The sequence below is a fragment of the Alternaria novae-zelandiae genome (assembly GCF_023758075.1).
Source record: "Alternaria novae-zelandiae strain BMP 2774 chromosome Unknown scaffold_20, whole genome shotgun sequence".
In the NCBI taxonomy this organism is placed as follows: Eukaryota; Fungi; Ascomycota; class Dothideomycetes; order Pleosporales; family Pleosporaceae; genus Alternaria; species Alternaria novae-zelandiae.
Window position 1 is genome coordinate 428,455 of NW_026056980.1, and position 27,842 is coordinate 456,296.

Here is a 27,842-nt window from a genome sequence, read left to right on the forward strand (position 1 = left end):
CAGTGGGCGATATTAACGGCTGACATTTGGTCGCTTTGGGAAACCAACTCGCATGCAGCCATCCCTGCACGCGCATCAACTCTTTCAAGGAAATAACCTCCAAGGATTTTAACGCTTCCTGTAGGTCTGCCTTGGGGGGCACAGGCTGTAATGGCTTACCACCAATAGCCATACCATCGGTAGCAACGGCCAATCACCTCGCACCCCAGCATATGCGTCAAGATCATCATACCTCGGAAAGCTCGAAATAGCATGACCATCTCTATGCGCTTTCTCTTCCGATATGTTTTGGTGTAACTGAATGAGCACCGCACTTGAACAGTGACTGAACACCGTGAACTTACGCCGAAGCCTCACAGCCATGGAACCCATCGCCATCGTCGGGCTGTCCTACAAGCTACCGGAAGGTCACAATGAGGACCACAGCTTCTGGGACAATCTACAAAGAGGCAGAAGCCTCAGTCGTCCGTGGCCTAAGTCCCGAGGCAACATCGATGCATTCTACAACTCCAACGTAGCGATGGATAATACGGTAAGCTACATTTACGAAACGTCAAGAGAGCAGCCAATGCTAACAGAGGTTGACAGGTATATTCCACGAATGCTCACTTTGTCAAAGAAGATCCTGCCGCCTTTGACGCAGCCTTCTTCTCTATAACCTCGAAAGAGGCCGCATCAATGGACCCTCAGCAGAGATGGCTACTGGAAACTTCATACAAAGCATTGGAGAATGGTGAGTGCTACCCAACCTCTACATCACTATTATTGTCGGCGAAGTCTAACTTGTTGCAGCTGGAATTCCACCAGAAACCCTTGCTGGATCACAGACGGCAGTGTTCGCTGCTTCCATGTCCGATGACTACAGCAGAATCTTGGCTAGAGACCCCGACGAAGCACCGACCAATACCGCGACGGGTACTTCGCCTTCTATCCTAGCCAATAGGCTTAGCTGGTACTTCGACTTCAAAGGGCCTAGCATCCAACTGAACACGGCATGCTCGACAAGCATGATTGCGATGGATTTGGCTTGTCATTCGCTTCGTAGCGGCCAGAGCTCAATGGTAACGCTGCCCTACGAGATCGTGCCACTACAAGAGTACTGACACGCGCTAGGCTCTTCTTGCTGGAGCGAACGTCCTCCTCAGCGTCGAAATCTCGCTTTACCTATCGAACATGCAGATGCTCTCACCAGACGGCGTCTCCTATAGCTTCGATCACCGTGCTAATGGCTACGCCCGTGGAGAAGGTGCGGTAGTGCTGGTACTCAAGAGGCTTTCGGACGCGATTCGAGATTCAGATGTCATACGTGCCGTAGTTCGAGCGACTGGCTCAAACCAGGATGGACGCACACCAGGCATCACGCAGCCCAGCGCGGAATCGCAAGAGCAGTTGATAAGACACGTTTATAAGAGCTGCAACTTGGGATTTGAGTCTACGCGATACGTCGAAGCTCATGGAACTGGTACTCAGCTCGGAGATGCCACGGAGATGAAGGCGATAGGCAGGGCCTTCCGGGCTAGCCGATCACAAAAACACCCGCTATATGTTGGATCCGTCAAATCTAATATAGGCCATCTCGAAGGCTGTAGCGGACTAGCTGGAATTCTCAAGTCTATCATGATATTGGAAATGGGCGTCATACCACCGAGCGCACTCTTCGAGAAGATCAGTCCAAAGATCAACGCCAAGATCTACAATGTTGAGGTACCCACGAAATGCATCCCATGGCCGACCAATGGGCTGCGTCGCATCTCAGTCAACTCCTTCGGTTTCGGCGGTTCCAACGGACATGTCATACTGGACGATGCATATCACACTCTTGAGTCCATGAATCTACAAAGCTTCCACAATACATTGGTTCCCTCGACTCTGCAGAAGCCACAAACGAATGGCAACACTCCAAATGGGAACTTGAATGGCACAAACGATCACGACCATGCCAGCGAGTATGGGGTGACTGTCGATCCTGCTCATATGAATGGCTCGACAACCGTGATTACTACTCAAAGTGTCAAGGCACCGGAAGGGAGTGTCCAGCTACTCGTCTGGTCTGCGAGGGACGAAGCTGCGTTACGACTCGTGATACAGCAGTATACAGATTACTTCGACAAGCGCGTATTAGGGCACGAAGAGAAACTACGTCGCCTCGCGTATACTCTGTCCTCTCGTAGGAGTGTCATGGCGTGGAAGGCATACGCAGTCGTTGATCCCGGCGAGAAGTCCACGACCATTAGCGCTGCTACCTCGACCCTCATACGTTCAGCTCGAGAGGCTGGCATGGCATGGATATTCACTGGCCAAGGTGCGCAGTACGCTCACATGGGCTGGGAACTGCTCAGATTTCCCATCTTCAGGTCAACTTTGGTCAGGATCGGGAATTTCTTTCGCTCATTAGGCGCAACATGGTCGTTACTTGGTAAGACAGCCAACTGCCTCTACTTTGGCATTCACGCTGACTCTTGACTAGACGAGATGGAGCACGGGAACAACATCAATCAGCCCTGTTTCAGCCAGCCCCTCTGCACTGCTCTCCAGATAGCGCTTGTGGAACTGCTAAGAAGCTTCAGTATTGCGCCACTTGCAGTGGTTGGCCACTCCTCTGGCGAGATCGCCGCGGCGTACTGTATCGGTGCTTTGTCACTTGAGTCCGCATGTAAAGTCGCCTACCATAGAGGAAGACTGGCTAATCAGCTTATGGAATCGTTACCTCGTCCCGGAGCCATGATGTCAGTCAATCTTCCTGAAAGTGGCGTTTCAGGATACCTGGCCAAGGCTTCTCTCTCTGGAAATATCCACGTTGCTTGCGTCAACAGCCCTTTCAACGTAACATTATCTGGCGATGAGGCCAGCATCGACACCTTGAAAGATCGGCTGGATGAAGACGGCATATTCGCGCAGAAACTGAGAACGGGCGTAGCTTACCATTCTCCTGCTGTGCATGACATCTCCGCGGAGTATTACTCGTCGATGGGTCCACTCGAACGAGGCGAGCAACAAAGCTCGATCTTCATGGTTTCCTCTGTGACTGGCACAGTAGTTGATGCCGATGCCTTGGTCACAGGTACTTACTGGGTCGATAATCTTGTCTCCCCCGTCAGATTTGCGGACGCCCTGCGATACCTTGCCGTGACAGCACCGAAGCTCGATCGCAACCACACTATACATGACTATATCGAAATCGGACCTCATGCAGCACTGAAGAGACCTACCACCGAAACACTGGGCCAATATACGACCAAGAAGCAAGCTAGGTACATGTCTTTGTTGTCGAAATTCGATTCTTCTCTCAGATCGACCATGAGGACAATCGGGTGCTTGTTTACGTATGGATATACTCCGTCGATCGAGGCGGCGAACCTACAAGATGCTCGAAAGGAACGCCTGCAGATCCTGGTTGACTTGCCTGAGTATCCTTTCGATCGTTCGCAGACATACTGGCACGAGACTCGACTTAGCCGAGACTGGCGGATGCGCAACAACGCACCAAGAAGCGTTCTCGGCATATGTGCTACGGACTGGAATCCTTCCGAGCCGCGATGGCGAAAGATGCTTAGTCTAGAAGAGACTCCTTGGCTTGCAGACCACGTCGTAGGTGACCAGGCGCTTTTCCCGGCTACAGGAATGATCATGATGGCTCTAGAAGCCGTAAACCAACACTTTCAGACCGACCAAGTCATTTTGGGCTACAATATCAAGGAAGCAACATTCATGAATCCCATCGTCGTTAGCTCTGAGCCTACGAGCAAGACCGAAGTGGTGACTCAGCTACGCCCGCTTCGTCAGGACTACGAGAAGACGTCGACACGTTCAGAAGTTCGTATTTTCGCTCGATCAGACAGCGAGTGGATTGAGTGTGTCCGAGCTGAAGTGCATGTGGAGTACGAGGAGACTGCCACAGAAGTAGATTGTGGTCTTGAGGCGAGAGCTCACGCTAAATCATTGCTCGATAGCTACGTTGCCGCGGAACAACAATGCATGCTTCCTATAAGCAAGACGGACTTCTACGACTGGCACAAGAACCAGGGCCTCAAATACGGCGAAGCGTTCGCGTTGGCAGACAAGATCCGCTGGGATGGGCACGAGCTCGGTATTGCGAGCGTCGACGTCAGCGCATCCATGTATTCTTACGAAGGGGTGGTGCACCCAGCAGTACTTGATGCAGCTTGCCAAGTCTGCTTTACTGCTCCGTCTACTGGCATGTCAGACAAGCTACCGACAATCATTCCTCACAAAGTTTATGATACCTGGATATCAGCATCTGGGTGGCAACACCCTCAAACTCGCCACATCAGAATGCTCACAACGTCAAGATTCAAGAAGACAATCAAAGGCATCGAGAGCTCTTTTACAGCGCTCGCAGATGACGGATCCCCGCTTTGCCATGTATCGCGTCTAGAGATGTCGCCAGTGCTCGGTGCTGAAACGAAGAACGAAGTGGAAAGGAAGCTGCTACATGGCTTTGATTGGAAGCCCCAGCTATCGCTCATGAAGCCAAGCCAGCTTCAGGCGTATTGTGAAGCTGATTATTTCGCCGATGATGAGTCAACGCAAGTCGACTTCATCATCGAACTTGAGCAGACGATTCGCGCTGTTGTTCACCGCAACCTCGACCGACTGGAAGACACGGACTGGTCTACAGCACCAACACACATGAAAAATTATCTGTCATGGCTCAAGCTACACCTTGAGCACGTACCGATACTGTCGCAAAAAGAGCTCACGGATGAAGAGCTGAACAAGAAGCTCAATCATCTGAGTATGCAATTCCCGGACTGGAGAATGTTCATCGAGATAGCAGAGCACATTGTCCCTATCGTACGCGGCGACATCAATGCGCTCGAACTGCTTTTCTCCACGACCCTCGCCCAAGACATATACAAAGCCATGTTCGCGCCAGTGTATAACGACAAATTCATCTCGTACCTCAGCCTAGTGGCGCACGAGAACCCAACACAGAAGATCCTTGAGGTTGGTTCAGGGACAGGCGCTATGACGGAACACATTATTTCCACTCTTCGCGACGTCGAGAACCGCACTGGCGGTACCGCATTCTCTAGCTACACCTACACCGACGTCTCCCCAGGCTTCTTCGAGAAGGCACGCGAAAAGTTCTCTCATAGCCAAGATCGCATGATCTTCAAGACGTTTGATATCGAAAGCGACGTAACGAAGCAAGGCTTCCAATCTGGTACCTATGACGTGATCCTCGCCGGCAGTGTCATCCACGCCACGAAGAACCTCGCCGCCACGCTCCAGAACCTCAAGCGTGCATTGAAGCCAGGAGGCAAACTCATTTTCCATGAGACTACAGCGCCAGACTGCTTCCTCATGAACTTTGGCTTTGGCATACTGCCTGGCTGGTGGCTCAGCGAAGAGAAGTTCCGTACTTCCGGGCCAACCATCACAGAACCGGAGTGGGATCGCTTGTTACGGGAAAACGGGTTCTCGGGCAACGAGTTCGTTATTCGCGATTATGAGGAGCCTGCTGCGCATCAATGCAGTGTGATCTTCTCAACAGCCGTTGAAGACCTTCAACCCTCACAGAAAGGTGGCAGAATACTGTTCGTTGTCAACGATGCCAACCAGTCTCACTACGGTTTGGGCACCCAACTCTTGCAACAAAAGCCCCGAACATCCCGTACGACGACAAGAATATGCCTATTCACACAGGTTGGCGTTGCAGAAGTGTCGAAAGAAGACATCGTCGTCTTTCTCGCAGATATAAGTGGGGATATATTGATGTCCACATCAGCTGAAGCATTACAGCTCATCCGGGAATGGGTGCATGTATCCGAGAATCTCTTGTGGGTCTCTTCTGCTATGCTCCCCAACAACACCGACTGCTCTTCTTATCCCTGTGCTAGTCTCAAGGATGGCTTTCTTCGGGCTATGAGGCTAGAATTCGCCAACAAGCGCATCGTAACGCTCTCGATTGAGGATACGGTCCGCGACTGGATCAGAGGATGCGATGTCATCTGGGATGTACTTGACGTAATGTCCTCAACGCAGTCGCCAGAACTCGAGTATGTGTTACGCGATGGCCACATGCTGACCGGGCGGCTCGTAGAAGAGAGGGAATTGAACATGGACTTGAACTCATTGGTCAAGCCACAGATGCGGACAGAGCTCTGGCTTCCTGGTCCACCACTCAAGATTGAGATTGGAAGCAGAGGCTCTCTTGAAACATTGCATTTCGCAGAAGACACTGAACATCATGCTCCCCTCGGGGACCGAGAGGTCGAGATTGAAGCCAAAGCGTGGGGTCTGAACTTCCGCGATATGTTTCAAGCTCTCGGCCGGCTGGAAGAAGATACCTTTGGCTCTGACTGTGCTGGTATAGTCACGCGCGTAGGCTCCGCCTGTACACGGTTTCAACCAGGAGACCGAGTCTGCATTTGCGGTGTTGGATGCATGCGAATGTTTCCTCGCGCTGACGAATGGGCTGCCGTTGAGATTCCAGAGGCCGTCTCGTTCGAAGAAGCGTGCGCAGTACTGAACTGTGGCATAACAGCATATTACTCCCTGGCCGAAGTTGCAAGATTGCAAAAAGGAGAAAAGATTCTGATCCATGCTGCATCTGGTGCGACTGGTCAGCTTGCTATCCAAATCGCGAAACTGATAGGCGCTGAAATATTCGTGACCGTGGGCTTCGACTTCAAGAAGCAGCATCTCATCGACCTGTATGGGATTCCTTCCGACCACATCTTTTACAGTCGAAACACGACTTTCGCCAAAGGCATCATGCGCCTCACAAGTGGGTACGGCGTTGACGTCGTGCTGAATTCTCTTGTGGGAGAGGGGCTGCGCGCTTCGTGGGAATGCGTCGCACCATATGGCAGATTTGTTGAGATTGGCAAAGCTGACATCAACGCCAATTCCTCACTCCCGATGGCGGCTTTTGCAAACAATGTCTCGTTCTTCGCGGTTGATCTGCGCCATATTGCTTTGAATCGCAAGCAGATGGGACGGGACTTGCTCCACAAGACGATGGACCTTGTTGGGGAAAGGAATATACACTGTCCGAGGCCATTGAACCTTTTCCCGGTGTCAGACGTTGAGGGCGCGTTCAGGTATCTCCAGAGCGGGAAGAATACCGGGCGCATCATTATCCAAATCGATCCTTCTGCAAAAGTGCAGGTACGTTTGTCAGGTCTTAAGTATCGATCAAGACTGACTAGTTTAGAAACGCGTTCTCCGCCGTCGATCGTGGCAATTTGACCAGAACGCCAGCTATGTCGTTGCCGGAGGACTGGGTGGCATCGGGAGATCCATACTCAGATGGATGGCCTCTAGGGGCGCGCGACATCTGATCGTACCATCGAGGTCTGGTACTGCTTCGGGAGCTGCTGTTGAACTGGTGAGCGAACTAGCGGAGCTGGGCATCAACGTGTGCACCCCGAAGTGTGATGCATCCAATGCAGGGTCGCTCTCTGATCTTCTCGCTGCATGCGCAAAGTCTATGCCGCCAATTCGAGGTTGCATCAATGCCACCATGATGCTGAATGTAAGTCGCTCAATGCTCACGCTCGAGAAATCGCTTACCAAGTCTCGTAGGACGCGACATTCGACAACATGAGTCACACTCAGTGGGTTCAGACTATCCGTTCCAAAGCCCACACTTCATGGAACCTACACACCGTGCTTCCTCGAGATCTGGATTTCTTCATCATGTTATCGTCGGTGGCAGGCGTCGTAGGCAACATCGGTCAGTCCAACTATGCAGCAGGCTGCACTTTCCAAGATGCACTCGCACGCCATCGAGTCCAGCACCAGCAGCGCGCAACGTCCATTGACCTAGGTGTGATGCGCACCATCGGCATCGTCGCGGAGACTGAACGCTTACACGAGAACTTCAAAAAGTCCGGCAGTCTCGGCCAGATTGAAGAAGATGAGTTCCTGGCGGTGTTGACCATATACTGTGACCCAGAACATACGAAGATGCCGATGACAATGGACAAGAGTCAGATCGCGATGGGTTTAGTAACTCCCGTTGATCTGATTGAACGCAATTTGGAACCAGCGGACGTTTTGCAGCGTCCACTCTTCGCGTCCTTTTCGCAAGCCCGTGGCACAAACCAGTCCAACACACAGAACAGCGTAAGCGCCGCTGTGTTGTTCAATCTTGCCGAAGACGATGAGCAGCGAGTAGCAGTGGTCCTCGAGGCGCTGGCGCGCAAGCTCGCACGCGCACTATCCATCCCTCCAGAGGAGATTGACGTTAATAAACCCCTTCACGCTTTCGGGGTGGATTCACTTGTCGCAGTCGAGCTGCGCAACTGGATTGGCAAGGAGTTTGCCGCGGACATTGCGGTTTTCGATATCATGCGTGGTAGGACCGTGGCCGCAATCGGGGAGCTGATCACGAAGATGAGTCAACTCAAGCGGACGAAGAAAGCTGTGGCCAGTCTTGAGGCAGATGCATGATGTGATAGACAATTTTCATGTTGCTTGAGGGATCGCTGCAGTGGGAACGCGGATGGCTGGGACTCCAGCCACTTCGTTACGATAGGGGCATTTGGCCCGTGGGTTCGGTCTAACCATAAACGGAATGTTATCATGACATCATAGCGAAGCACTCTCCCTGCTGTCTTTCTTCTCCTTGTGACGATCTAACCGCACCTCCAGCGGGCCCAAGTGCCGCTGTGAAGCTACTGTTCCTCTCAATACAGCGTAGAGGTAGATTCCGGTCAGCACCTCCGGCCTTCCATTCCGCTGCACACTCTGCGTCTGATCTTGCAGCGCTGCGTCCGTATTCACTGTCGGGTCGCTGGGAGATGTCGCCTTCATCGCTTTCTTGTCCTTGCATATCCAGACGTTGCCTAGCATTAACGCAGCGAGGATGCTGAGGGCTAAAAATGGCAAAATGGAGATGAACGACCAACTAATAGCGTTGGCGGCAGCAGATCGGAAGCGTTCCAGATCTTCCAACGAGAGGTCGCTGATAGCATTCAATGCGGTGGGTGAGTTGACGTCGAATCTAGATAACCCTTCACTACCGACGAAGTAGGCCGACATCTTGTTCTGGAAGACCGAGCCCATCACCGTCAAAGCTATGGTTCCACCGAAAGGACCAGCGAAGCTCAAAAGGCCGAGAATGACAGCGATCTTGTCCCGGTACATTCCTGTCAGGTGTAGGTTCTCTGGCATAAAGCGGATGCCAGTACCGAACCCGGCGACGCCCATGAGCACGTTGACAGCGGTCCTCTGGCGAGCACGTATAGCCCATGATAGCGCTCCGATGCTACCTGTCTCTACGATTGTACCGATCAGTAGGGGCCAGATGGTCTGTCGAGGGTGTACGTTGCACATGATAATGGCAGTGTATACGCCGATACCGATCCCGGGAACGTAGAACAGCAGCTGGAGCCCAGCTTTACCAGCGTCGAAACCCTCAACAAGAGTGAAGTAGATACCGGCGAAGTAGAAGCAGGCGTAGAGAGCTGCACCTGTTGCTGCGGAGATGATACAGACTAGGGTCACATCCTTCTCGTGAAAGAGTTGGTATGGCACCACGGGCATGATCCGTGGAAGCCGTTGCGCGAGACGTCGGCCCGGCGCCATGTGTCGTTGGTACATCACGAACACTACCAGCAAGAATGGGCCGGTGATAAGCGGTGTTAAGACGGCTGGTGATGTCCAGGCATAAGCCGAGCCACCCCAACTGGTCGCCAGGATAATCAGCGCCACTCCAACGACGAACGTTCCCACGCCGATCAGGTCGATACACGCGCATCCATCGAGGAAAGACCTAAGAGAAGTCTGACCCGACTGCGGATGAGCCACCGAGTACCTCCCCTTCTTCAGATCAGGTCGCAGGAACGCAATAGTGAGGATGCTTATTGCGCTCAAGGCGGACAAGAGCACAAAGACATATCGCCAATGCACATTCGTCATGTAGCCTCCGATCTGATTACCTGTTAGCAGTAATAAGCTCAGCTGCTAATAGTCATACCAAAGGTCCAGTTGCATACGCAATGCCGATCAAGAAGTGAAAGATGCTAGTATTGAACGCTTGCTCTTTCAGGGACACGTTGTCCGCCAAGATGATGAGAGAGCATGTAGACATGCCGGCCGTCCCCACACCCTGTAGTGCTCGACCAAGTACCAAGATTGGCCAAATTTGTGCGCTTGCACAAAGGACGCCGCCCAAAGTCATAATTATAACAGCAATCTGCAGGGCTGCGTACCGTCCGAAGACATCAGCTATCTGGCCAAACAAGGGGACGAACGCAGTGTCTGTGAGTGTGAAGGCTGTGCCGATCCAGCTTATCTGGTTCAAAGCTTCTGTTTGATAGTAAGCATGTACACTGGCGGTCCTTGGAGAGAGTACTTACGGAAATGAGAGGCGATGAACGGCTGCGCTGTGGCGACAACAGTTAGATCCATACTCGCGGTATAGAAGCCTGGCAATAGCAGTAGGAGAAACTTCCATCGTCGCGCTTGAGTTATCCATGTTTCTCTGCTAGTAGCCGCAACAATACTAGCTGCGATGAACTCAGGTTGGTGTTCTTGGCCAGACTGCGAGGGCGCCGTCATCGTACGGTGAAGGAAATGTGGGACGTCGTTTTTGTAGACCTTAGAAGGTCTTATACGAAATCTATACTGATGTACACATCAATGTATGTTTTAATCCTGGCTTCGAAGTCTACGTCTTTCTTATAAAGAATGATGCACATCTCTACCATAGAGTGCCAAGTGTATTGGCGAAGTGTTGACGAGTGCGAGAGGTCGGTGGCGCAGGCCAAGCATGTCGCACTCGCTAGCACCGGGCGTCAGGTGCGATTCTCAGCCTAAATTCGCATTCGCTAGATTGTTCGCATTGAGGAAGTTGTATTTTCCGAGACATCCATATGACTGACGTCAACTTCGTGCGTCTCTCTTGTATGTTGCATATACTTGTAGGTGCAGCGTAGACATAATCTAGCAACATGATCTCTTGTAAAAGCTTTCTTGGCTCAAACTAGTACGAGGGCTGAGCAAGATCATCGGAAGTGAGCGAAAATCACCACAGACTGCTACTACATGATATTGAGACGAAGGAAAGTTATTAACATTAGACTAAAAATTGACAAATACGATAGATGAAGGAAGTGAGCAATGCCAACCATTCTCAGCCTGGTCGTGAGATGATGTGAGCTCCTCGGACAGATCTTAAGTCTCTCTGGTAGTCGTTCATCCTTGCAGAGAAGATACGAACGAGATCAGTGACATTCTGATGAAACTTCTTGCGCTCAGCGTCGTTCGAGAACTCGAACCGGAGCCAGTACATGTCGCGCACACATACCGCACCCGTGTCAGATGACGACCAATGTGCACCGACAGCCGCCAGATTCCAGCTGTTGAGCCCCTTCTTCGCATAGAAACGACGTGCTAGCAGTGGTGTACCAGATCGCTCTAGCACACTGACTGTACAGCTGGCTTTGGTTCTTCGACAGTCGCAGCTTTTTGGCTCGATCTTCGTGCGCTCATCGAGCTCAATGGCTAGGAAGGATAACTGTCCTGTATCTGGCTGTTTGAGAAATACCACAAGTAACGGTGGCTCTGGTTGTGTCAATTGTACTGCCCTGACTGCAGAGCCCAGGGATATTTCCTGTGAATGAGCGCTGGAGATGTTGCTCATGATGCTCGACGTCGAGGTGAAAGTCCGTTCGCTGAGTGGCTCAGGACTCCATGCACCCGATACAGTTTCTGAAGAATTTAACAGGTCTTCTGACGACCTGCTGTATTGGTGTTGGGACGCGGATCTCTTTTCGAAAGAAGCTTTCTGCCACAACTGTATGTTTCCGATCTCAGTCAATACGTCGGTGGTCTTGCTTGGTCTACCTTCGGATGCGCCACCATTCGTTGGGAAGCCCTGCCCCTTCATGAGAGAAGTGACTCTTGCGTTTCTCCTTCAAATTTGTCAGTCTCATACAGGCATATAGTTGAAGTGCTGCTTGCGCGACAAGTTTTGTAGGCTAATGGCTACCCACCTTTGATGTACGCATCTGTAGCCCGTAATGAGGTGTTGCAATCTGAACAAGTCGGTACATGAGCGAAACTCTGGAGTCAGGCCATTTGTGTCATCAGGGGAGCTCTGCAGCTTTACGCTACAAGAGGCATCTTGTGAGCCTGAGACTTTCGGTATTGCATACACAGGGACCAGGAAAACCTTCCTTGGGTCAAGGTTGAGTCTTTGTGTTACTCTGTCCCTGGAACTGCCGCCAGTGCATGATGTTATAGTCGTGGTGGTATCTTCCATTCCCAACGTCCCATCCATGTTACGCACTACGCGAAAGGTATGTGTCTGCGTACCGGAGACAAGCGAAATATCCAGAAGAACCCCAAGATTCGTTTCGTGCACGTTATCGTTGATGGAGATAGGTCTCGGCCAGATAGCAAGCATTTCCTCGGGAGACCGCATAATAGTAGATAGTCGGGGGCGCGCGATTGGACTGCTAGCGATTCGAGCGCACTCTATGCGAAGTCGTCGATCCATTTCCCGGATGCACCTATCATAGAGACCGCCTGGATTTGAGCTTTGGATACTTGACCAATCGTGTCCTTCCCTAATCTTGTCCATTGGCCATATGCTTTTGAGAAGGCGAAGATATGATGTCGCATCTCCATCCGGACGAACGCCATTGAAATGATTGCAAAAGGCTTCTAGGCCTTCTCTGACTGATACTTGCAGTCCGTCAGATGTTTTCTCCCAGTCAAACGTATACAATAAAGAACGTTGCTGTAACTCCGCTGTGAAGCGCTCGGCAAGTTCGACAGGGACTTCTATATCTCGCTTGATCACCGGCTGATACGCGTCGGTGCTTGAATCGCGACTAGCAACAAGTAGGTGCTTCAGCTCCTGAATTCGCTCCGCCAGGTCTTGGTGTTGTTCATTGTGGAGATCCCGCAGCTGTGTTTGGACATGAACGTTGAACGCGTCGAGAACGAGACCAATCTTGACGCTGTGATGTTTCAAACGCTCAGTCAAATCTCTGACCTGCGCATCCGTATTCAGGTTGTAGATGATGTTGGTGATGAAGCCGTCTTTGCCAGTACGAAATTTGCTGACGTCATTGAGCAACTGCTGACACTGTTCCAGCGTCAAGCGGAAGTTGCCCACGATATCGATCAGCGCTGTGGTATCATATAGTTCAGGTCCATAGCTCTCGAGCCTTTCGTTTTCTAAGCCGGTGTTCGCGGTTCTGACGATGGATTCGATGGTGTTGAGACTCCAGTGCAGCCGGAACAACGCGTCGCCAAACTCAAGATACCGTCGCGCTAAAACAATACGGTTAGCGCGGAACGTGGGTGGGGTGGCTGGGAGGACAAACGCAGCGACTTCTCCTCCGTGAACCCCTTCTCGTATATGATCCACGATAATTTGATGGCACCGCAAACAAAGCTGAGTACACCGAAATCCCACGGCATGTTACCGACAGTTGCAATGCTTTGAGAAGATGCAGGCTAGGGACCGACGACGATACCTAAGGAGCTGTCTGCCGTTATCTGGCACACGCGCATCCCTTCCTCGCGCATCCCCTGCATCTCCTCAACTGTGGCAAGCGATGCTTTGTTCACTTTCGGATTTAGCCTTGCACTCCTACGCAAAGTGGCTTTCTATTGAATTTCGAAGCGACCTCGTGTTAGTGGCTGCTGTTCACATGGCAAGTATCGTTAAGCAAGGAGTCGCAGCTTCGCGGTGCGAAGGCTTTGAAAGTCGACGGAAAGAGCAAAACTCTGAGCAAGGGCTTCGAAGACTAGCTCTTCTGCCGGGTGATAACTAATGCATGAAACTCAAGGGATAAGTCATTCAGATACCATTACCGGCTTCTTGCTGGACAGTCACTACTGTAGCTAGGTACTACTTATCCAACCAGATTCCTAAGCTTCACCAGCTTCAAATCGATGCTCAGTACCGAACGATGGACGAATCATTTAGCGTCCAATCGGGAGATCGCAGCCTGTGCTTAGACGAAGAAGACCGCGCATACCTCGAGGCTTTGAACGACAAAGATGTTGTCGCTACGAAAAGCACGCCGAATCCTCTAGGTCTCTTCTCAGTAGTGGCCTTCATACTCCAGCAAGTCATCGGTACTGGCATATTCCGAACACCATGGACCGTTATGCAGGCCACCGAGAGCTCGGGAATCACGCTTTGCTTTTGGGCTTTCGGTGGGCTTGCAGCCATCGCGGGTTCTATTTTGTACATCGAGTTCGGCTTGACTACACCTCGGCATTCAATTGATGGCGAAAGAGTGCCGGTTGTACGCAATGGTGGAGACATGAACTACGTGAGTGCAGAACTGCAAGCCTGCCACTGATACACGGCTGACCGCGACTAGGTGAACTACCTCATCAAGCGACCCAAGTTCTTCGTCTTTTCCTTCTACGCAGTCAACTACGTGATCATTGCTTCGAGCGCAGCCAACGCATTGACTTTCGGCGACGACATAATAGGCTCTCCAGGAACCGATCGAGGTGCAGCCAAGGACGCCGCGGCACGATGTCTTGCGATAATGGCAGTAACGCTTCCGTGCTTCTTGCACGCGTTCACTCGACGTGGGGGGATTCTGCTCAACAACGTCATCGTCGTTGTCAAGATTGCCATCCTTTGTGTGTTTCCAATCATGGCGATATGCGTATTGGCTGGTGTCGCGCATACGAACCACGCAACAGCCAATATGGAATACAAGAACTCGTTTGCGCGGACACACGGAAACGCCGACAGCTATACGCAAGGCATGCTAGCGGTCTTTTACGCCTATGGCGGATACAATCAAGCGAACTATGTGAGTCTTCATCCCGACATCCTATCGACTCACCACTTACACATGCTCAGATACTCTGCGAGATCCACAGACCACGCAAGAACTTTCCCAAAGGCATCATCATTGCTCTTGGAATGATCTGTATCCTGTACATGCTCGTTAACATTAGCTACGTAGGTCACCTTTCTTACGGACATAGTCATTGCCCAGACCCGAGCTGACATGCCCAGATGATCGTAGTCAGCAAAGAGCAACAACTTGCATCCACAGATGTAGCCCTCGCTTTCCTCAACAACGTCATCGGCCACAAACACGCATCTGCAATCCTCGCCATCTTCACGACCATCAACAGCTTTGGCAATGTCATCGGCATGACATTCACCCTTGCCCGCGCGAAACAAGAAATAGAGAAAGAAGGTGTCCTACCATTCGCCAAATTCTTCGGCGAGAACCGCATTCTTTTTCGCAAATACCGCGAGAAACACCATTCTAGCCAGTCGGAGCCCACTCCCTTGGGCGCGCTATTCCTACACTGGGTATGCGCCGTGTTCCTGATACTAGTAACATGGCCCATGAAGCCCTCGTCTGCATACAGGATCCTAGCAAACCTATACGTATACCTCATCGATATCATACCAACCTTCATCATGGCAGTCGGCGTGTTGTATCTCCGTACCTTTACGAAGTGGTCTCTCAAATCGCCTCTCCCAACTTGGTTGAGTGTCACCGCTGCTCTGATCTACGCTATCGCTGGCGGCTTCCCCTTGGTCGCAGTCTGGATACCACCGTTTCAATACTCAGATCTTGACGTTCACGACATCATTCCCGGACTTCCTTGGTACGCGACAGGTTTGTTGTCGTGGATAATGCTGACATGCTGTATTGTGTATTGGGTCTCGTTTCGCTTCTTGCTACCGCGCATTGGGCCTAGGAAAGGCAAAGAGTTTGTGGTTGAGAGGGAGCCGGTCTTTCGTATGCAGAATGCGGAGAGGGTGCAGTGGCATGAGATTGTACTCCATAGCTGGGTTATCAAGGCTCAGCCTGAGAAGAGGAGGGAGTACATGTTGGATGATCTTTAAGTTTAGCTTTGCATAGACATGCAGGACGGTCTAATCACGCCCTACACATCCTCCTTCCCCTTGAACTCATTAGGCTGTACCATAACCCTCTTTTCCCTCAACCCCTCCCTCTCCTTCTCCGCTTCCTCCTCCTCCTCTCTCTTCTTCCTCCTCAGATACTGACAAAACTGACTCCGATCCCTCATCCTACCACCCCACCGCACGAAAACAAACGGCACAACACACAGCGCCAGACTGAAGAACCCCAGTAGACTAGTCGCCCAAGCCACGCCCATAGTCCTATACATCGGTTTCGCAGCAAAAGGCAGCACAGCCCCAAACGAAGATCGCGATAAACTCGCTGCCGCCATGGCACTCGCGGCGAAGACTTCGTAAGCGTCGACTAGATAGTTGAGTAAAGCCATGAAGAGACACAGATATCCCATTCCAAACAGTATCCCCGCGAGCGTAGGGACAATCCAGTGGATACTCTCTCTACTCGTCCAGCCCAGCCAGAACGCGCTGATAACGAAAAACGGTCCGGCGATGCAAGCAAGGGGCAGCCTCCTCATTTCTTCGTTGCGCGACCAAGGGCGGTTGAGGCGTTGAGCGCGGGCCAAATACCAGTCCCACGACAAGTAAATGCCAGCGGAGATGAGGGCGCCGACGCCGATAGGGAGGAAGGCGAGGCCTGTCTCGCCGGCGTTGAAGTGGTAGATGCCGGTGAAGATTATGGGGTAGGATTGTAGGAATATGTAGAATATGGCATCTTTGGGGGTGGGGGTTAGTAAGGAGATGGCTTTGTGCAGGAATGGTGGGGGAAGGCTTGACTTACAGGCGTAACTTAGATACAAGCACGTGAACAGCACGAGAGGTTCAAAGCAGATCATTCGTAGTGGTCTGGTCAGGATGACGGTGACAATGTGGTTCAAGTCCGTCTTCTCCAATTCAAGTGGCGCGATGATATTCTCGTTACCCGTTTCCTTGCGTAGTCGCTTCGCGCGCCGCTTTAGGATAGTGGGACCGTATGTTTCGTCGAAGAAGTAGAAGAGCGGCCATGTTGCTCCGGCAAGTATGACTCCGATCCAAAAGGCCCAGCTCCAGGATACTACGCTGATGAAGCCTGATATTGGGGGTCCGAGGATGGGTCCGAATGTTGTTGCTGCCTGTTATACTCTGATTAGGTTTCCTTCCTTCTGCTAGAGGCCATTAAGAGGAAGGGGATAGGAGCCACATACCATGAAAATCGCCATACTCCTCCCCCGATACTTAGGATTGTGATAGATATCCGCACATATCCCGCCGACAACACTAATCGCGCAACTCCCTCCCACGCCCACCAACAACCTGAAGATGACGAGCGAAGCGAAGTTTGGTGATAGCGCCGAAGCGATGGAGAATATTGTGAAAAAGGCAAAGGATATCACCATGGTTCCTTTGCGGCCGTAGGATTCTGAGAGAGGGCCCCAGAGCATGGGGCCGCATGCGTAGCCAACTAGATACATGGATGTGGGGAGGATGAGCGCATATTCGTTGGTTTGGTTGAAATGGCGAGATATTGGAGCCGTGGCTCCGGCTGCTAGGCTGGAGGTCATGGTGCTGTTCATCACTTTGTCTGGTTCAGCTGAGTTGTCAAAAGAAGGATTAGGGTGGCTTACCACTCATGATAGCAACGACGAGGGCGTAGATCTTCTTCCACTGGAATACTTGTTAGTCCTTCTTCGAATCACTTTTCCATTGTTCAACTCACACGCCCCCAATTGTTAGGATTCTCAGGGTCTCCATCTTCAAAGCGGATAACCCGTCTCCCACTCGTGTGCTCATCGTGGACACTCGACGCCGGCGACGGTGAATTCGACCGTCCATGCGAACTCAGCGTTGAAGGTGTTCTCGACGCAACTTTCTCAATCGCATCCTCCTTCTCCGTATCGTCAGATGTGCCAGCATCTTTCTCAAGTTCCCTCAGTCGCGCAGCACGCGAGCTCTCTATAGCACCGGCTATGTTGACCCGTTAGTAACCCACACCCCCAACATCGCAGTAAGACGAAGTTATGCGTACAGCGATTTCTTGAACTCTGTCGACTCGTCGTACTTCTCTGACTCTTCGAAGTAAAACTGCGGACAAGAGCGACAGGTGAGGTAATGGCCTCATGACCCGGCCCTAAGCCTTGTTGTTCCCGGGAATAAGTTCGTTCCAGATCTGCACTCTCCATGCTGAAATGATTACCCGTAAGGATGACGCGCCTTGCTTTCCAGCAATTTGAGGTTCAAAGAAGCAAAACGGATGACTTTGCGAATGCAGTTAGAGAACGAAAACGGGTAGTAACAGACTAGAACTTGGGTAGTATACTGCGCGACCCCGCGCACTTGTGGATTAGCATCCGAGGTGTTTAAGTAGGCGCCACAATTCCCCTGATCAATAATTTTCGTGGCTGCACGTCTACCTGGGTTGTCGATCGTAGCCGTTACCGCATGCAGAGTAGGCGGGGCTTAACTTACGAATGCATGACGGGTACCGTTTAGCTGCGTGCGCCCTACGAGGCCCGACGGGGAACAAGACGTTATTATGCATCGGCAAACTTACCGATGCGCGGCTCTCCAAGTGGAACTCGGTGCATTGTTTGATAATTGACCTGTAATGAGTCACGTACGTTATCTTCTTTTGTTTTGCAAGGCAGGGAATGCGCGTTTGACTCAGATTACCATGTCTTCGGTCTGCGGATTAGTAAAGTCCGACGGTATGCGTTAGGAATTGTGGAACGCCGATTCGGAATTCGATCCATCTCGGAATGCGATTTCAGACTGGGACGTGTGTTGATTCTCGATTCTTGTTGCATGTATCTCCGTCGGCGAACTATCGCTGCAAGTCTACAGCGTATGCATCGCCTATGTCTCGAGGTTGATGCTGCGACCAAAGCGGCCGTAGAGTGCCTTCTTCAGCTCTCCCATCTCTTCTTGGATACCTTCTAGCTTGGCCTTGAGAGCTTCTACCTCGCTGTCAATGGTCTCTGTTGATGAACCCAGAAGCTCAAGGACCTGAGGTTGGGGTAATGAGACGAAGCAATCGCCGACTTTGTATCTGTGGTTGCGATTAGCTTGTTGATACTCGGGCTGTGTCTAATGACGAGCCATCTCGCAGCCCATCGCAAGGAACTTACGGTACTTTCTCCTCTTCATCAACTAGCTCGAGTTCGCCTGAGATCTCCTCCAGGTCTTCCTTCTCCTTCTGCGCTATTGTTAGACCGAGTGCAGACCGAATGCGACGGTTTGAATCATACAATCTTTGCCCTCAGCTCCTCTTCCAGAAGCTCTTCTTTCTGATGCAGAGAACTGAATTTGTTGATCTTCTCTTGATCTTCGCGGCGCACCTCTAGATCCTCGCTTTGGGCTGAGGCCTCTTCATCTTTCGTGAGCTGCCACCGTTAGCGCCAATTCGGGGAACACGATGCAAAAATTGATGACACTCACCATACGGCGCTGCATGATGTGAGCAAGCGATTGTGAGTGCTGTCTGGGTGATGAAATCGAAATGAAGTTGAGTTGAGTAAGCAAGAGAAGTGAGAGACGTCGGTGGCTATGCTCCGGCGTTGCTCGTGCCTCCGAGTGTGAGAATGCCAAGACCGTCGCGAGGCAGGCGCGAGCCGGTGTTGAGTGGGCTTTCAGAACTATGCATCAAAACATTCTTTCAGTTCTTCAAACTGCACAAAATCGCCATCTGTTTTTGGTCGATGTAACTAACTAGTTGGTGCAAAAATAACGCGCGGGCAGGACGCGGTTGAGTGATGCTGTATATGCCACATGCTATCATGATGAATGTGCTAGTGCTGAAGATCGAGCGTAAACAAGCCGGGACGCCAGTTGATGGAATCGCAGTACAGTTGTAGTTCCCAAACACCCCGTGCTAGCTTCGCACAGCTAAAGCTACCCGACTACAACCTGAACGCTATACCCTACACAAACCCATCATTCCTCCCCAGGTCTCCTTCCACCCTCTCAAACTGCGGCCCTCCCTCCTCCCTCTTCTCCACTAATTCGTTACTTGTCTGACTGTTTTGAGAGTCGCTCAAAGCTCTCACAACATCGCTCTCCGCCCTATCCCTAACCAACTTCCTCAACGCCTGTATCAAAAACCCGCTAAAAACATCCACACTCCACTCATCAGGCACAATCGCCAACACATCGGCAACATCAAGCCAGCCCCCAAACCGCTCTAGAAGTTCAGAGGTGCGCTCCACCCTCTGCGAAAGATCTTCTATCTGGAGAAATTCTCTGAGCAGGTGACCGAACATGCGTGATTGTTCTGCGCGCGTGGGGATCTGGCTGTGCGACACGGGTGGTGCGCCGGGGGTGGCGCGGCGGTGGATAGAGGCGTAGCCGTAGAGGCAGTAGCTTATTGCTGTGTTGTAGTCGCCCAAGCCGTGCGTAAGCAATTTCAGCGCTTCTTCGTGCCGCTCTTGCCGGCCGTTTAGAATGATCATTTCGGAGACTAGTTCTTGGCTGTAGGGTTGTAGACGGGATAGGACGGTGTGAACGTCGTAGGAGGAGGTCTCGCTGAGGAGTTGCAATAGGCGGATGCGGGCGTGCCACCATTCTGCGTCGAGCGCGTTGTCGGTTATGAAGGAGAAGTAGGTTGGTTTCGGGGGTTCGAGGATGCGGTAGGTTTCGTAGCTTTGGGAGAGGGTGGCGCGGGATGAGGGGGTGCTTTCGAGTTCGGTGATTACGGTGGAGAGGTAGAATGCTATGAGTTCGTTTACATACTCGGGGTGCTGGGGCTGGTGTTAGTAGAGCGAGTAGATATGTGCTGAAGGGCTTACCTTTTTCTGGCCGAAGACAAGATACTCTAGGTACTCTTTGACAGCGCCTGGCGCCTTGTCTCTCAGCAAAGCTACTGCTCGAGTAGGGTCGAATTTGACTCTACTCTGATCGTCCGCAAAGACTTGAACACCCAGCTTTGGATTCCTATTCGCTAGCCATGCGCCGTATTCTTCTACCAGAGCTTGATCGCGAATCTTTCGTAGATAGTCGCGCACCTTATGCTCGCCATCTACAAGTTCGCCTCCCTTGTCTTCCTCGCCTTCCAAGATCCGTTTCCAGGTCGCCAGCACATGTGACGCCTTGACGGAAGCCTTGCAGTTGCCTTGGTACAAACGACTGAGCAGGAAGAGACGCTTGAACTGTTCTAACAACTCAACAGCGCGATCGAAGCACTCTACTTCCTTATCGACCAGTTCGTAGAGTTCTGCTCGGTGGGCGCCGGGGCTGGAAGTACCCTTTGGACTTCCTTGGTCTAAGAGTAGGAGGATGTGAAGCAATGCTGCATCGACAGTCTTGAACACGGTTGGATCGTTTGTTACGCTTGCCATTCCTTTCCGCTTTTTCCAGAATTGGAGATATCGCTTTACGAAATGCAACAGATTGTCACCAAAGGGACCATTGATGTTCGTTGGCATGGTGGAGAGATCGTTCTGTTGCAAGAAGTGCTCTACCAGCGTTGTGATGCCGCCATAGATCTGTACGCCGTCCGAGCCTTGTACCACTTCTTGGTTGAGAATCGGCATCAGGCTCAAGACAACTCGCGGGTCTATTTCACCTTCAATGAGTGCTTGTTCGGTGATACGCTTCTCATTTTCGAATATGATGATGTTCGTTTTGGTACGTAGGACTACGTCCATGAAGAGCATAAGCGAGGCCTTTTGACGAATGTATATGAGACTAAGGTATTCAGACTCGTTGCGCGGCTCTTGTCCGCGGATATCGCCTAGGATGGTTTCTATGACTCTTCTGTCAGGCTGGATGCGTGTCGCATCTCCAATGAGCGCATACTGGGCCGCTTCGATTCGTGAATCTAATCGGGTCACTAGGGGGTTTCGTACTGTCCACCATATTTGGTCTCCGGCCCAGACGACAGTCTGTGACTGCAATTTGGACAGGCGCTCCGCAAACTCGCGGTCCGCATTTGTTTGGCGCTTCTCAACTTCATTGGACTCTCTCGCTGTTCCCTCAGATGAAGCAAGCTGCAATTTCCGGACGGTCAGTTTCGCGCCTACTTCAGGAATCACTAGATCGTAAGGCTGCACTACAGTGCGCATACCTATAGGCGTCGAGATATGTGAGCCTTTGGTCTGCACTGGCAGGCCGAGCGGGCTGAAATTGAGCCAGTGCTTGTCAACTTCTCCAGCGCTGGGATCCACATCCCATCGCTGAATCTCAACACCGTAGGTCATACTACCTTCCGCCTCTCGATGTACAACGGCCAAGACGTAACCTTCCTCAGAGTTCATGCCCTGACCCATAGAGGCCGAGAAGTCAATGCCCGCGCCGTCTACAGCAATCGCATCAGGATAGCTACTGAATTGTATGCTACCTCTGCACATATCTCCATCGAGGTTTACGAACATGCCGACTCCTTGGTCAGAAGGTGTAGTGCCGACCGTCAACAGAAACTCGTTCGTGTTTGGTGATGCGACGTGGGGTCTCAAAGGAATGAAGGGCGGCGGTCGTGGTAGCAGTGGCTCTTCGGGCTGTGGTCCCTCTTCTTCGGTTGGAGCTGGTGGTAAAGGTTTATCGGGTGAAGTTGCGCCGCCTCGAGATTGGCTAGACGCTCTTTCGCCTTCTCCTCCCATGGCGGCTCGGCCAGGCGAGCGTGAAGGAGCCGGTGACATGTCGCGCGAGAGTGATTGTGGCACGTCGAAACCATAGCGTTGCGCCGGAGCCCGTGGGCTTGCTGTTCGTGAAGGACCGCCCAGCCCAAGCACGTTCAAACTTGTACTTCGAGAATGGCCGCGGTGCTCCTCGGGAGCTTGTGGATGCGAAGCGGAGGAAACGCTCCTAGAAGGTGCATTTGGCACAGTCGCCAGGTGCTCAGCGGCTCCGCCAATGTCGCCGGCGTCTGGGTCCAAGGAAGAGATTGGGAATAGGCCTATCTTCTGCTGGTGTACGACGTCCAGTAGGGCATACGAATGCGCATCAGCAGCGCATGAGAACGTGTCTCGGCGGACCGAGACCAGACAGCCTCCGTATTCAATCGCCTTGATCGCTTTCGGGGGTGAGTTCTCGGATATCTGCACCAGTCGCAGGCGTTTCTTAAGGCCGATGACGACTACCACGCCATCCTCAGCCGGACCTTCAGCGTTGTCGTTCAAGTCGACACCTCCAACCCACAGACATCCTATCGGCTTGAAGGTCGAGTCTGGGCTCAGCTCGGGTAGCGAGTATATGGAGAGGGTATTGTTACACAGCACACAGGCCTTGCTGATCTTGGGGAGCAGGAGAATCTGCTGCACACCGGGCCCATTGCTGTCGTTATGGGGCGGTTCTAGTCGTGAGGCAATGATGGCCGTGGGCTCTTCGGAGGGATCGTCGGTCTCGGGCGGCAGGAGGACGAAGTGGATGATTTCGGCGGCGGAGGTGCCAACATAGAGGTTGCCATTCCACACTTCTACACACGTGATGCGCACGTCTGTAGATGGACCGTCAGCGGACAGCGGGAGGTTTGCGACGAGCTTGCGGAGGATGTAGGGACCATCTTGCGGGGGCGGGCGCCGTGTCGCGGGCGGTTGGGAAGGTGCGTCTGCCATTGTTCTCGACCTTCACATGCGCCATGGCAGGCTATGGCAGCGAAGTGTAAGAGGCGCGCATGGTGCGTGTTGGATGTGCGCTCGTGGTGCCTGGTGAGCTATCATGGCGGCAGTCCACCAATTAGGGCCGCCCAACGCCGCACCTTCCGCGGTTTCACGGCAAGCTGGGTGCATACGTAACCAACTCCATTCCATGATTCACAACGCGCCGTGAAGGCTTGCGGGAGTAGACTACGACAGGCGCGCAATAAACCCCGGTTCTTTTGGATTCCAATTACACGTCTGTCTCACTCGCAGACACGGATACAGACTGAAGCGCAACCATGGAGGGCGGAGTAGATATGGATGAGAGGGTCGAGACTCCACCCAGTGCCGAGAGGCAGGAACCAGTCGCAGAAGAAGAGCAAGAAGAGGGGAACAAGTTCCAAAAGGCGATCGGCGCATGGAGAAGTGCGAATTCCCGTGACGCATATGATGCGACTAGGCTAACAATGCGCCAGACATCGACCTCACCACTCTCATTCCGCAGCTCGACACTGTCGCCTCGGATCTTGTCGCGCATCAAAGAGACACTCTCACGCAGAGAAAGGACCTCGCGCAAAAGACCAAAGACTTCCGGAAACTCGACGATGCCAGCAAGCTCAGCGACATCAAAGGGCTCTTGAAGTGTAAGCCTCCACTTGCGCAGTTGACTGAGCTCTACTAAGCCAGATTCGCAGCATACCAGAACTTCATTGATCTTATATCCAACCAGTCCAAGACGGTACAGGCCGCCTTCTTCCAAGTCTACTCGCCGCTCTCTGAAGCACCCGACCCGTACCCTCTCCTCGAAGCCTCCGTCGACTCGCTCGTGACTTCCGAAGAACTCGTGCCAAAGCTCACGTCTGAGAATGAGCGCCTACAGAAGACGGTAGCGAAACTCACCACACAACTCGACGATTCAGACAAGAAGTTGGAGGAGGAGCGGACGGCACGGAAAGCCCTCGAGGACAGCCGAGACAGCAAGATCAAAGACGTGGAAGCGTCATGGTCGGCTGTGCTGAACGAGAAGCAGGACAACTGGGAGTCAAAGGAGAAGAGCCTGGAAGAGAAGGTCGAGAACCAGGACCGACTGTTGAAGGAGCTCAAGGCCAGTTACGAGGTCTCACAGCGACTGGGTCAGGGTGAAGCGTCTGAAGAAGAAGGCGGTCGCGGTGCTACTGCGGCGGAGCTTGAGATTGTTAGCTCAGAGCTCGAGCGAACAAGCCACCGACTGGCAGAAATCACAGCACGGAACGAGCAACTACGCCTCGAGTTGGCCCAGTCTGCATCTGCGCCAACGCAACAGGTTGCGGTTGAAGACGATCCGGCCTTCCTGCGATTACGATCCGAGAACTCATCACTCCTGCGAAAGCTCGAGAATGCGCGCTTCGAAAAGGACTCCGAACGAACACGGCTCGAGACAGAGACACGAAGCTTGGAACGGGAGATCAAGTCGCTGAGGAGTGAAAAGGAGGCTCTTCGCGAGAAGGTGCAGAAATGGGGCGACTATGAGAACGTGAAGCAGGAGTTGGAAGTGCTAAAGGTAGGCTCTTCACTTGATACTGTTGAGCCCAAGCTAATTTGCGGTAGTCAATCGAATTCGCAACAGGCGATGACGACGACGAAGCCACCGAGATCGCCCTCTCGCAGAACAGCACATCCGGCAAGGGCAAAGGCGAAACACTGGAACAGCTCCTGCTCGCTCGCAACAAGAAGCTCAGCAACGAGCTCACCGTTATGCGCGTCTCACACCAAGACCTGCAGAGCAGGCTAGAAGCTCTACAAGAAGAACTCTCAAACACAAACATGGACCTAGAAAAGTCCCGCCAACTCAACGAGACACTAGAAGCCGATCTCGAGAAAGTCCAGCAAGAAGCCACAAACGCCTTCGACCCATCAGGCATGTCCGTTGCAGGAACCTACGTATCGCGTTACCCGCAGTCTTCCTTCGGCGGAGGACGAAGAGGCCGCTCATCACCCACCTCCTCCATAATCTCCGGCTTCGACAACTCGTCGCAAGCACCCACACTAGCCTCTCTGCGTGCGGGAGGGGGAGGGGAACCCATGGGCGGCGGCTCCGGCATCCTCCCCATGATAACCGCGCAACGCGACCGCTTCAAGAAGCGCAACTCGGAGCTCGAAGCCGAGCTGCAAAAGTCGTACCAAACCGTCTCCTCCCTCCGAAGCGAAATAGGCGCGCTACAAAAGGACAATTTGGACTTATACGAGAAAACGAGATATGTGAGCAGTTATAACGCCGTCAACAGAGGTCCCGCCTCGAGCGCCTCAAGTTACGGCGCAAACCCTAATCCCTCTGCCATCAACATCGATTCCGGAGGCACGGGTGGGTCAACAGTCGACACCAAATACCGCTCAGCCTACGAGTCAAACCTCAGTCCCTTCGCGGCATTCCGGGGCCGCGAGAGCGCTCGCGCAATGAAGCGCATGCACCTCTTTGAACGCATGGTTCTGCGCGTTACTAAATTCGTTCTCCAGACGAGGACGAGTCGGAATATCTTTGCGGGGTACCTGCTTGCGCTGCATTTTATGGTGTTTTATTTCTTGTTTAGCTTTGAGGCGGGGGCTGCTGGGGGCGCGGCGGTTGTGGCGGGGCCGAGTGTGCCTGGTGGACCGGTTCCTGGGCCTGAGGACCCCGGGGTGTGGCATAATGAGGATGATGGGACTAGTTGAGGGGTGAGGGATGGGGTGTATTATTAGGATGGGTTTCGGGTGGGCAAGGGATGCTTATTTGTGGTATGTGCCTTGGGGGCTTGGGACTGGCGGCGATGATACATCAAATTATTCATCATTTATTATCACTGATACTAATGATGAATAATTTGATGTTATCAACCTCGCCAGTCCCTACTATCCCGTCCATGGCACAGCGACCATGATAAGCCTTTGCTGTACCCGGAGACTCAAAAGCGACCATTTGAAGAGCTTTTCCTCCAACAATTCTATGAATCTCACGTCGATCGAGAAACGGATCAATGATCAACGATCGATGTGGGAGTTTGGATCTGCATATAGGCGCTGGGATCTTTTTGCAGATTTGAGATGCCTTTTCGTCTTCCCATTGCTTGTAGCATGAAGTACAATGACAGTCAAGCATAGCGAATACGTCGTCGACCACCCTCCAGATAGTCTACTGATAGGCTCCCTCACAAACGCAGAAGAAGTACAACACATGCGCATGACATTCCGTGGCACACCACGATTAGCAAAGATTAAACATGTACCCCCAGAGCCTACCACATGTCAAAGTCACTGTTGTGTAACCATTCTGATATCGCAGCGCATCGGTATCTCGACCACCCGGCGGCTGGCAGATACTACCCGAGCACAACGAATCATCTCGGAAAGCTGCGTCCATACACACGACAGGTTCCTTCGTCCTTATCTTGCGACTCGATCAACCACTGAGCATTCGCAGGACTGGAAAGAACGGCAAGAACCCGTTCCAAACAACGCAAAAGTGGCAAACCATTCGCAAGCGCGAAGGACGTATCGCGGTTATGTATAGCAGAGAGCGTACTGCCCTCAGGGCATCTGAGTGGCCATCTCAAAAAACACATGGCGACACGCCATCCCTTCATAATCCTTCCATCTCGATTCCTCCCACCTCGTTCCTACAATTAGCAGCAAAATCACTAGAATAGCATGAATCGAGAGAAACACAGATGGCGACACGCTTCCATCCTCCAGCTTCCTTGGTCCTTCCTGCAGAACCGCTCTCGAGCACTGCCATCCAACGAAATGGGTATCGAGGAACAGAAACCGGGAAAACGGCCATGCAAGAGCGGAATGTCAAACAAGATCCCCGCCTACAATCTGCCAATCCACCTGCACGACATTGGTATGTCTGGCCAGTAGCCAGCGAGCCAAATACAAGCATCCAATCCACAATGCCAGTCGAGAAAACCAGAGACCTGTTCGCCGGCCGCTGGCTGCCAATAGCGAAGCGCCGAGATATCGTTCGAGGATGCTAGCGCCTGGAGCCCTGTCCAGCTGTCTTCCACGTCCTGATTGGCTAGCGCTGAGCATAACCTTGTCAATGCCGGATGAGGTATATTAGCTGTCATTTCTTTCACCTACCCGTCGCTGCATGCAGAGTATATTAATAGTCTTTTTCTGTGGATGCGAAAGTATTTGCGGTGTTTGTACCTTCTACATCTGGTTTGGTGGTGCGGGAAGGTGCAGGTGGGTATCTGCGACCAGCGATGCCAGCGACGGGTGGGTACAGGGAAGTTGTACTAGGGATAGTAGCTTGGGTACATTGCCAGCTGATGATTGCGTGACTAGGTGTAGGACGGGCGGCTTTGCGGGTAGTGGGTGGGAGAAGGAAATGGAGGGAGGAGGGAAGGGAAGTGGAAGGACTGGGTGTGGAGAGGGCGGTTGCTGGGCTTGAGTGTGGTGGTTTGTGAGGGTTCTTG

The 27,842-nt window shown here is 52.4% G+C and overlaps 8 protein-coding genes across 8 annotated transcripts; 3 read left to right on the top strand and 5 right to left on the bottom strand.

The window, feature by feature from the left end:
- Positions 1-361: 361 nt before the first annotated feature.
- J4E88_008676 (Type I Iterative PKS) lies at positions 362-8,424 on the top strand (the record flags this gene model as incomplete). Its single annotated transcript, XM_049402285.1, has 8 exons — positions 362-532; positions 589-733; positions 793-952; positions 1,046-1,061; positions 1,114-2,302; positions 2,468-7,137; positions 7,184-7,504; positions 7,555-8,424. The coding sequence occupies 8 exons, from the start codon at positions 362-364 to the stop codon at positions 8,422-8,424; spliced, it is 7,542 nt and encodes a 2,513-aa protein (XP_049251956.1).
- Positions 8,425-8,562: 138 nt separating this feature from the next.
- On the bottom strand, positions 8,563-10,386 carry J4E88_008677 (uncharacterized protein; the record flags this gene model as incomplete). Its single annotated transcript, XM_049402286.1, has 4 exons — positions 8,563-9,906; positions 9,953-9,998; positions 10,188-10,284; positions 10,335-10,386. 4 exons carry the CDS (start codon positions 10,384-10,386, stop codon positions 8,563-8,565), a joined length of 1,539 nt encoding a protein of 512 aa, XP_049251957.1.
- A 724-nt stretch (positions 10,387-11,110) lies between these two features.
- On the bottom strand, positions 11,111-13,410 carry J4E88_008678 (uncharacterized protein; the record flags this gene model as incomplete). The annotated part of the gene is made up of 3 exons (XM_049402287.1): positions 11,111-11,891; positions 12,708-13,260; positions 13,314-13,410. 3 exons carry the CDS (start codon positions 13,408-13,410, stop codon positions 11,111-11,113), a joined length of 1,431 nt encoding a protein of 476 aa, XP_049251958.1.
- A 494-nt stretch (positions 13,411-13,904) lies between these two features.
- On the top strand, positions 13,905-15,829 carry J4E88_008679 (uncharacterized protein; the record flags this gene model as incomplete). Its single annotated transcript, XM_049402288.1, has 5 exons — positions 13,905-14,273; positions 14,325-14,771; positions 14,822-14,923; positions 14,981-15,588; positions 15,682-15,829. 5 exons carry the CDS (start codon positions 13,905-13,907, stop codon positions 15,827-15,829), a joined length of 1,674 nt encoding a protein of 557 aa, XP_049251959.1.
- Positions 15,830-15,870: 41 nt separating this feature from the next.
- Positions 15,871-17,473, bottom strand: J4E88_008680 (uncharacterized protein; the record flags this gene model as incomplete). The annotated part of the gene is made up of 4 exons (XM_049402289.1): positions 15,871-16,577; positions 16,644-16,974; positions 17,047-17,417; positions 17,467-17,473. The coding sequence occupies 4 exons, from the start codon at positions 17,471-17,473 to the stop codon at positions 15,871-15,873; spliced, it is 1,416 nt and encodes a 471-aa protein (XP_049251960.1).
- Positions 17,474-18,694: 1,221 nt separating this feature from the next.
- Positions 18,695-19,291, bottom strand: J4E88_008681 (uncharacterized protein; the record flags this gene model as incomplete). Its single annotated transcript, XM_049402290.1, has 4 exons — positions 18,695-18,887; positions 18,967-19,034; positions 19,087-19,221; positions 19,277-19,291. The coding sequence occupies 4 exons, from the start codon at positions 19,289-19,291 to the stop codon at positions 18,695-18,697; spliced, it is 411 nt and encodes a 136-aa protein (XP_049251961.1).
- A 467-nt stretch (positions 19,292-19,758) lies between these two features.
- J4E88_008682 (uncharacterized protein) lies at positions 19,759-23,385 on the bottom strand (the record flags this gene model as incomplete). The annotated part of the gene is made up of 2 exons (XM_049402291.1): positions 19,759-20,574; positions 20,623-23,385. 2 exons carry the CDS (start codon positions 23,383-23,385, stop codon positions 19,759-19,761), a joined length of 3,579 nt encoding a protein of 1,192 aa, XP_049251962.1.
- Positions 23,386-23,708: 323 nt separating this feature from the next.
- Positions 23,709-26,097, top strand: J4E88_008683 (uncharacterized protein; the record flags this gene model as incomplete). The annotated part of the gene is made up of 4 exons (XM_049402292.1): positions 23,709-23,835; positions 23,886-24,053; positions 24,105-24,949; positions 24,997-26,097. 4 exons carry the CDS (start codon positions 23,709-23,711, stop codon positions 26,095-26,097), a joined length of 2,241 nt encoding a protein of 746 aa, XP_049251963.1.
- Between the last annotated feature and the right edge of the window lie 1,745 nt (positions 26,098-27,842).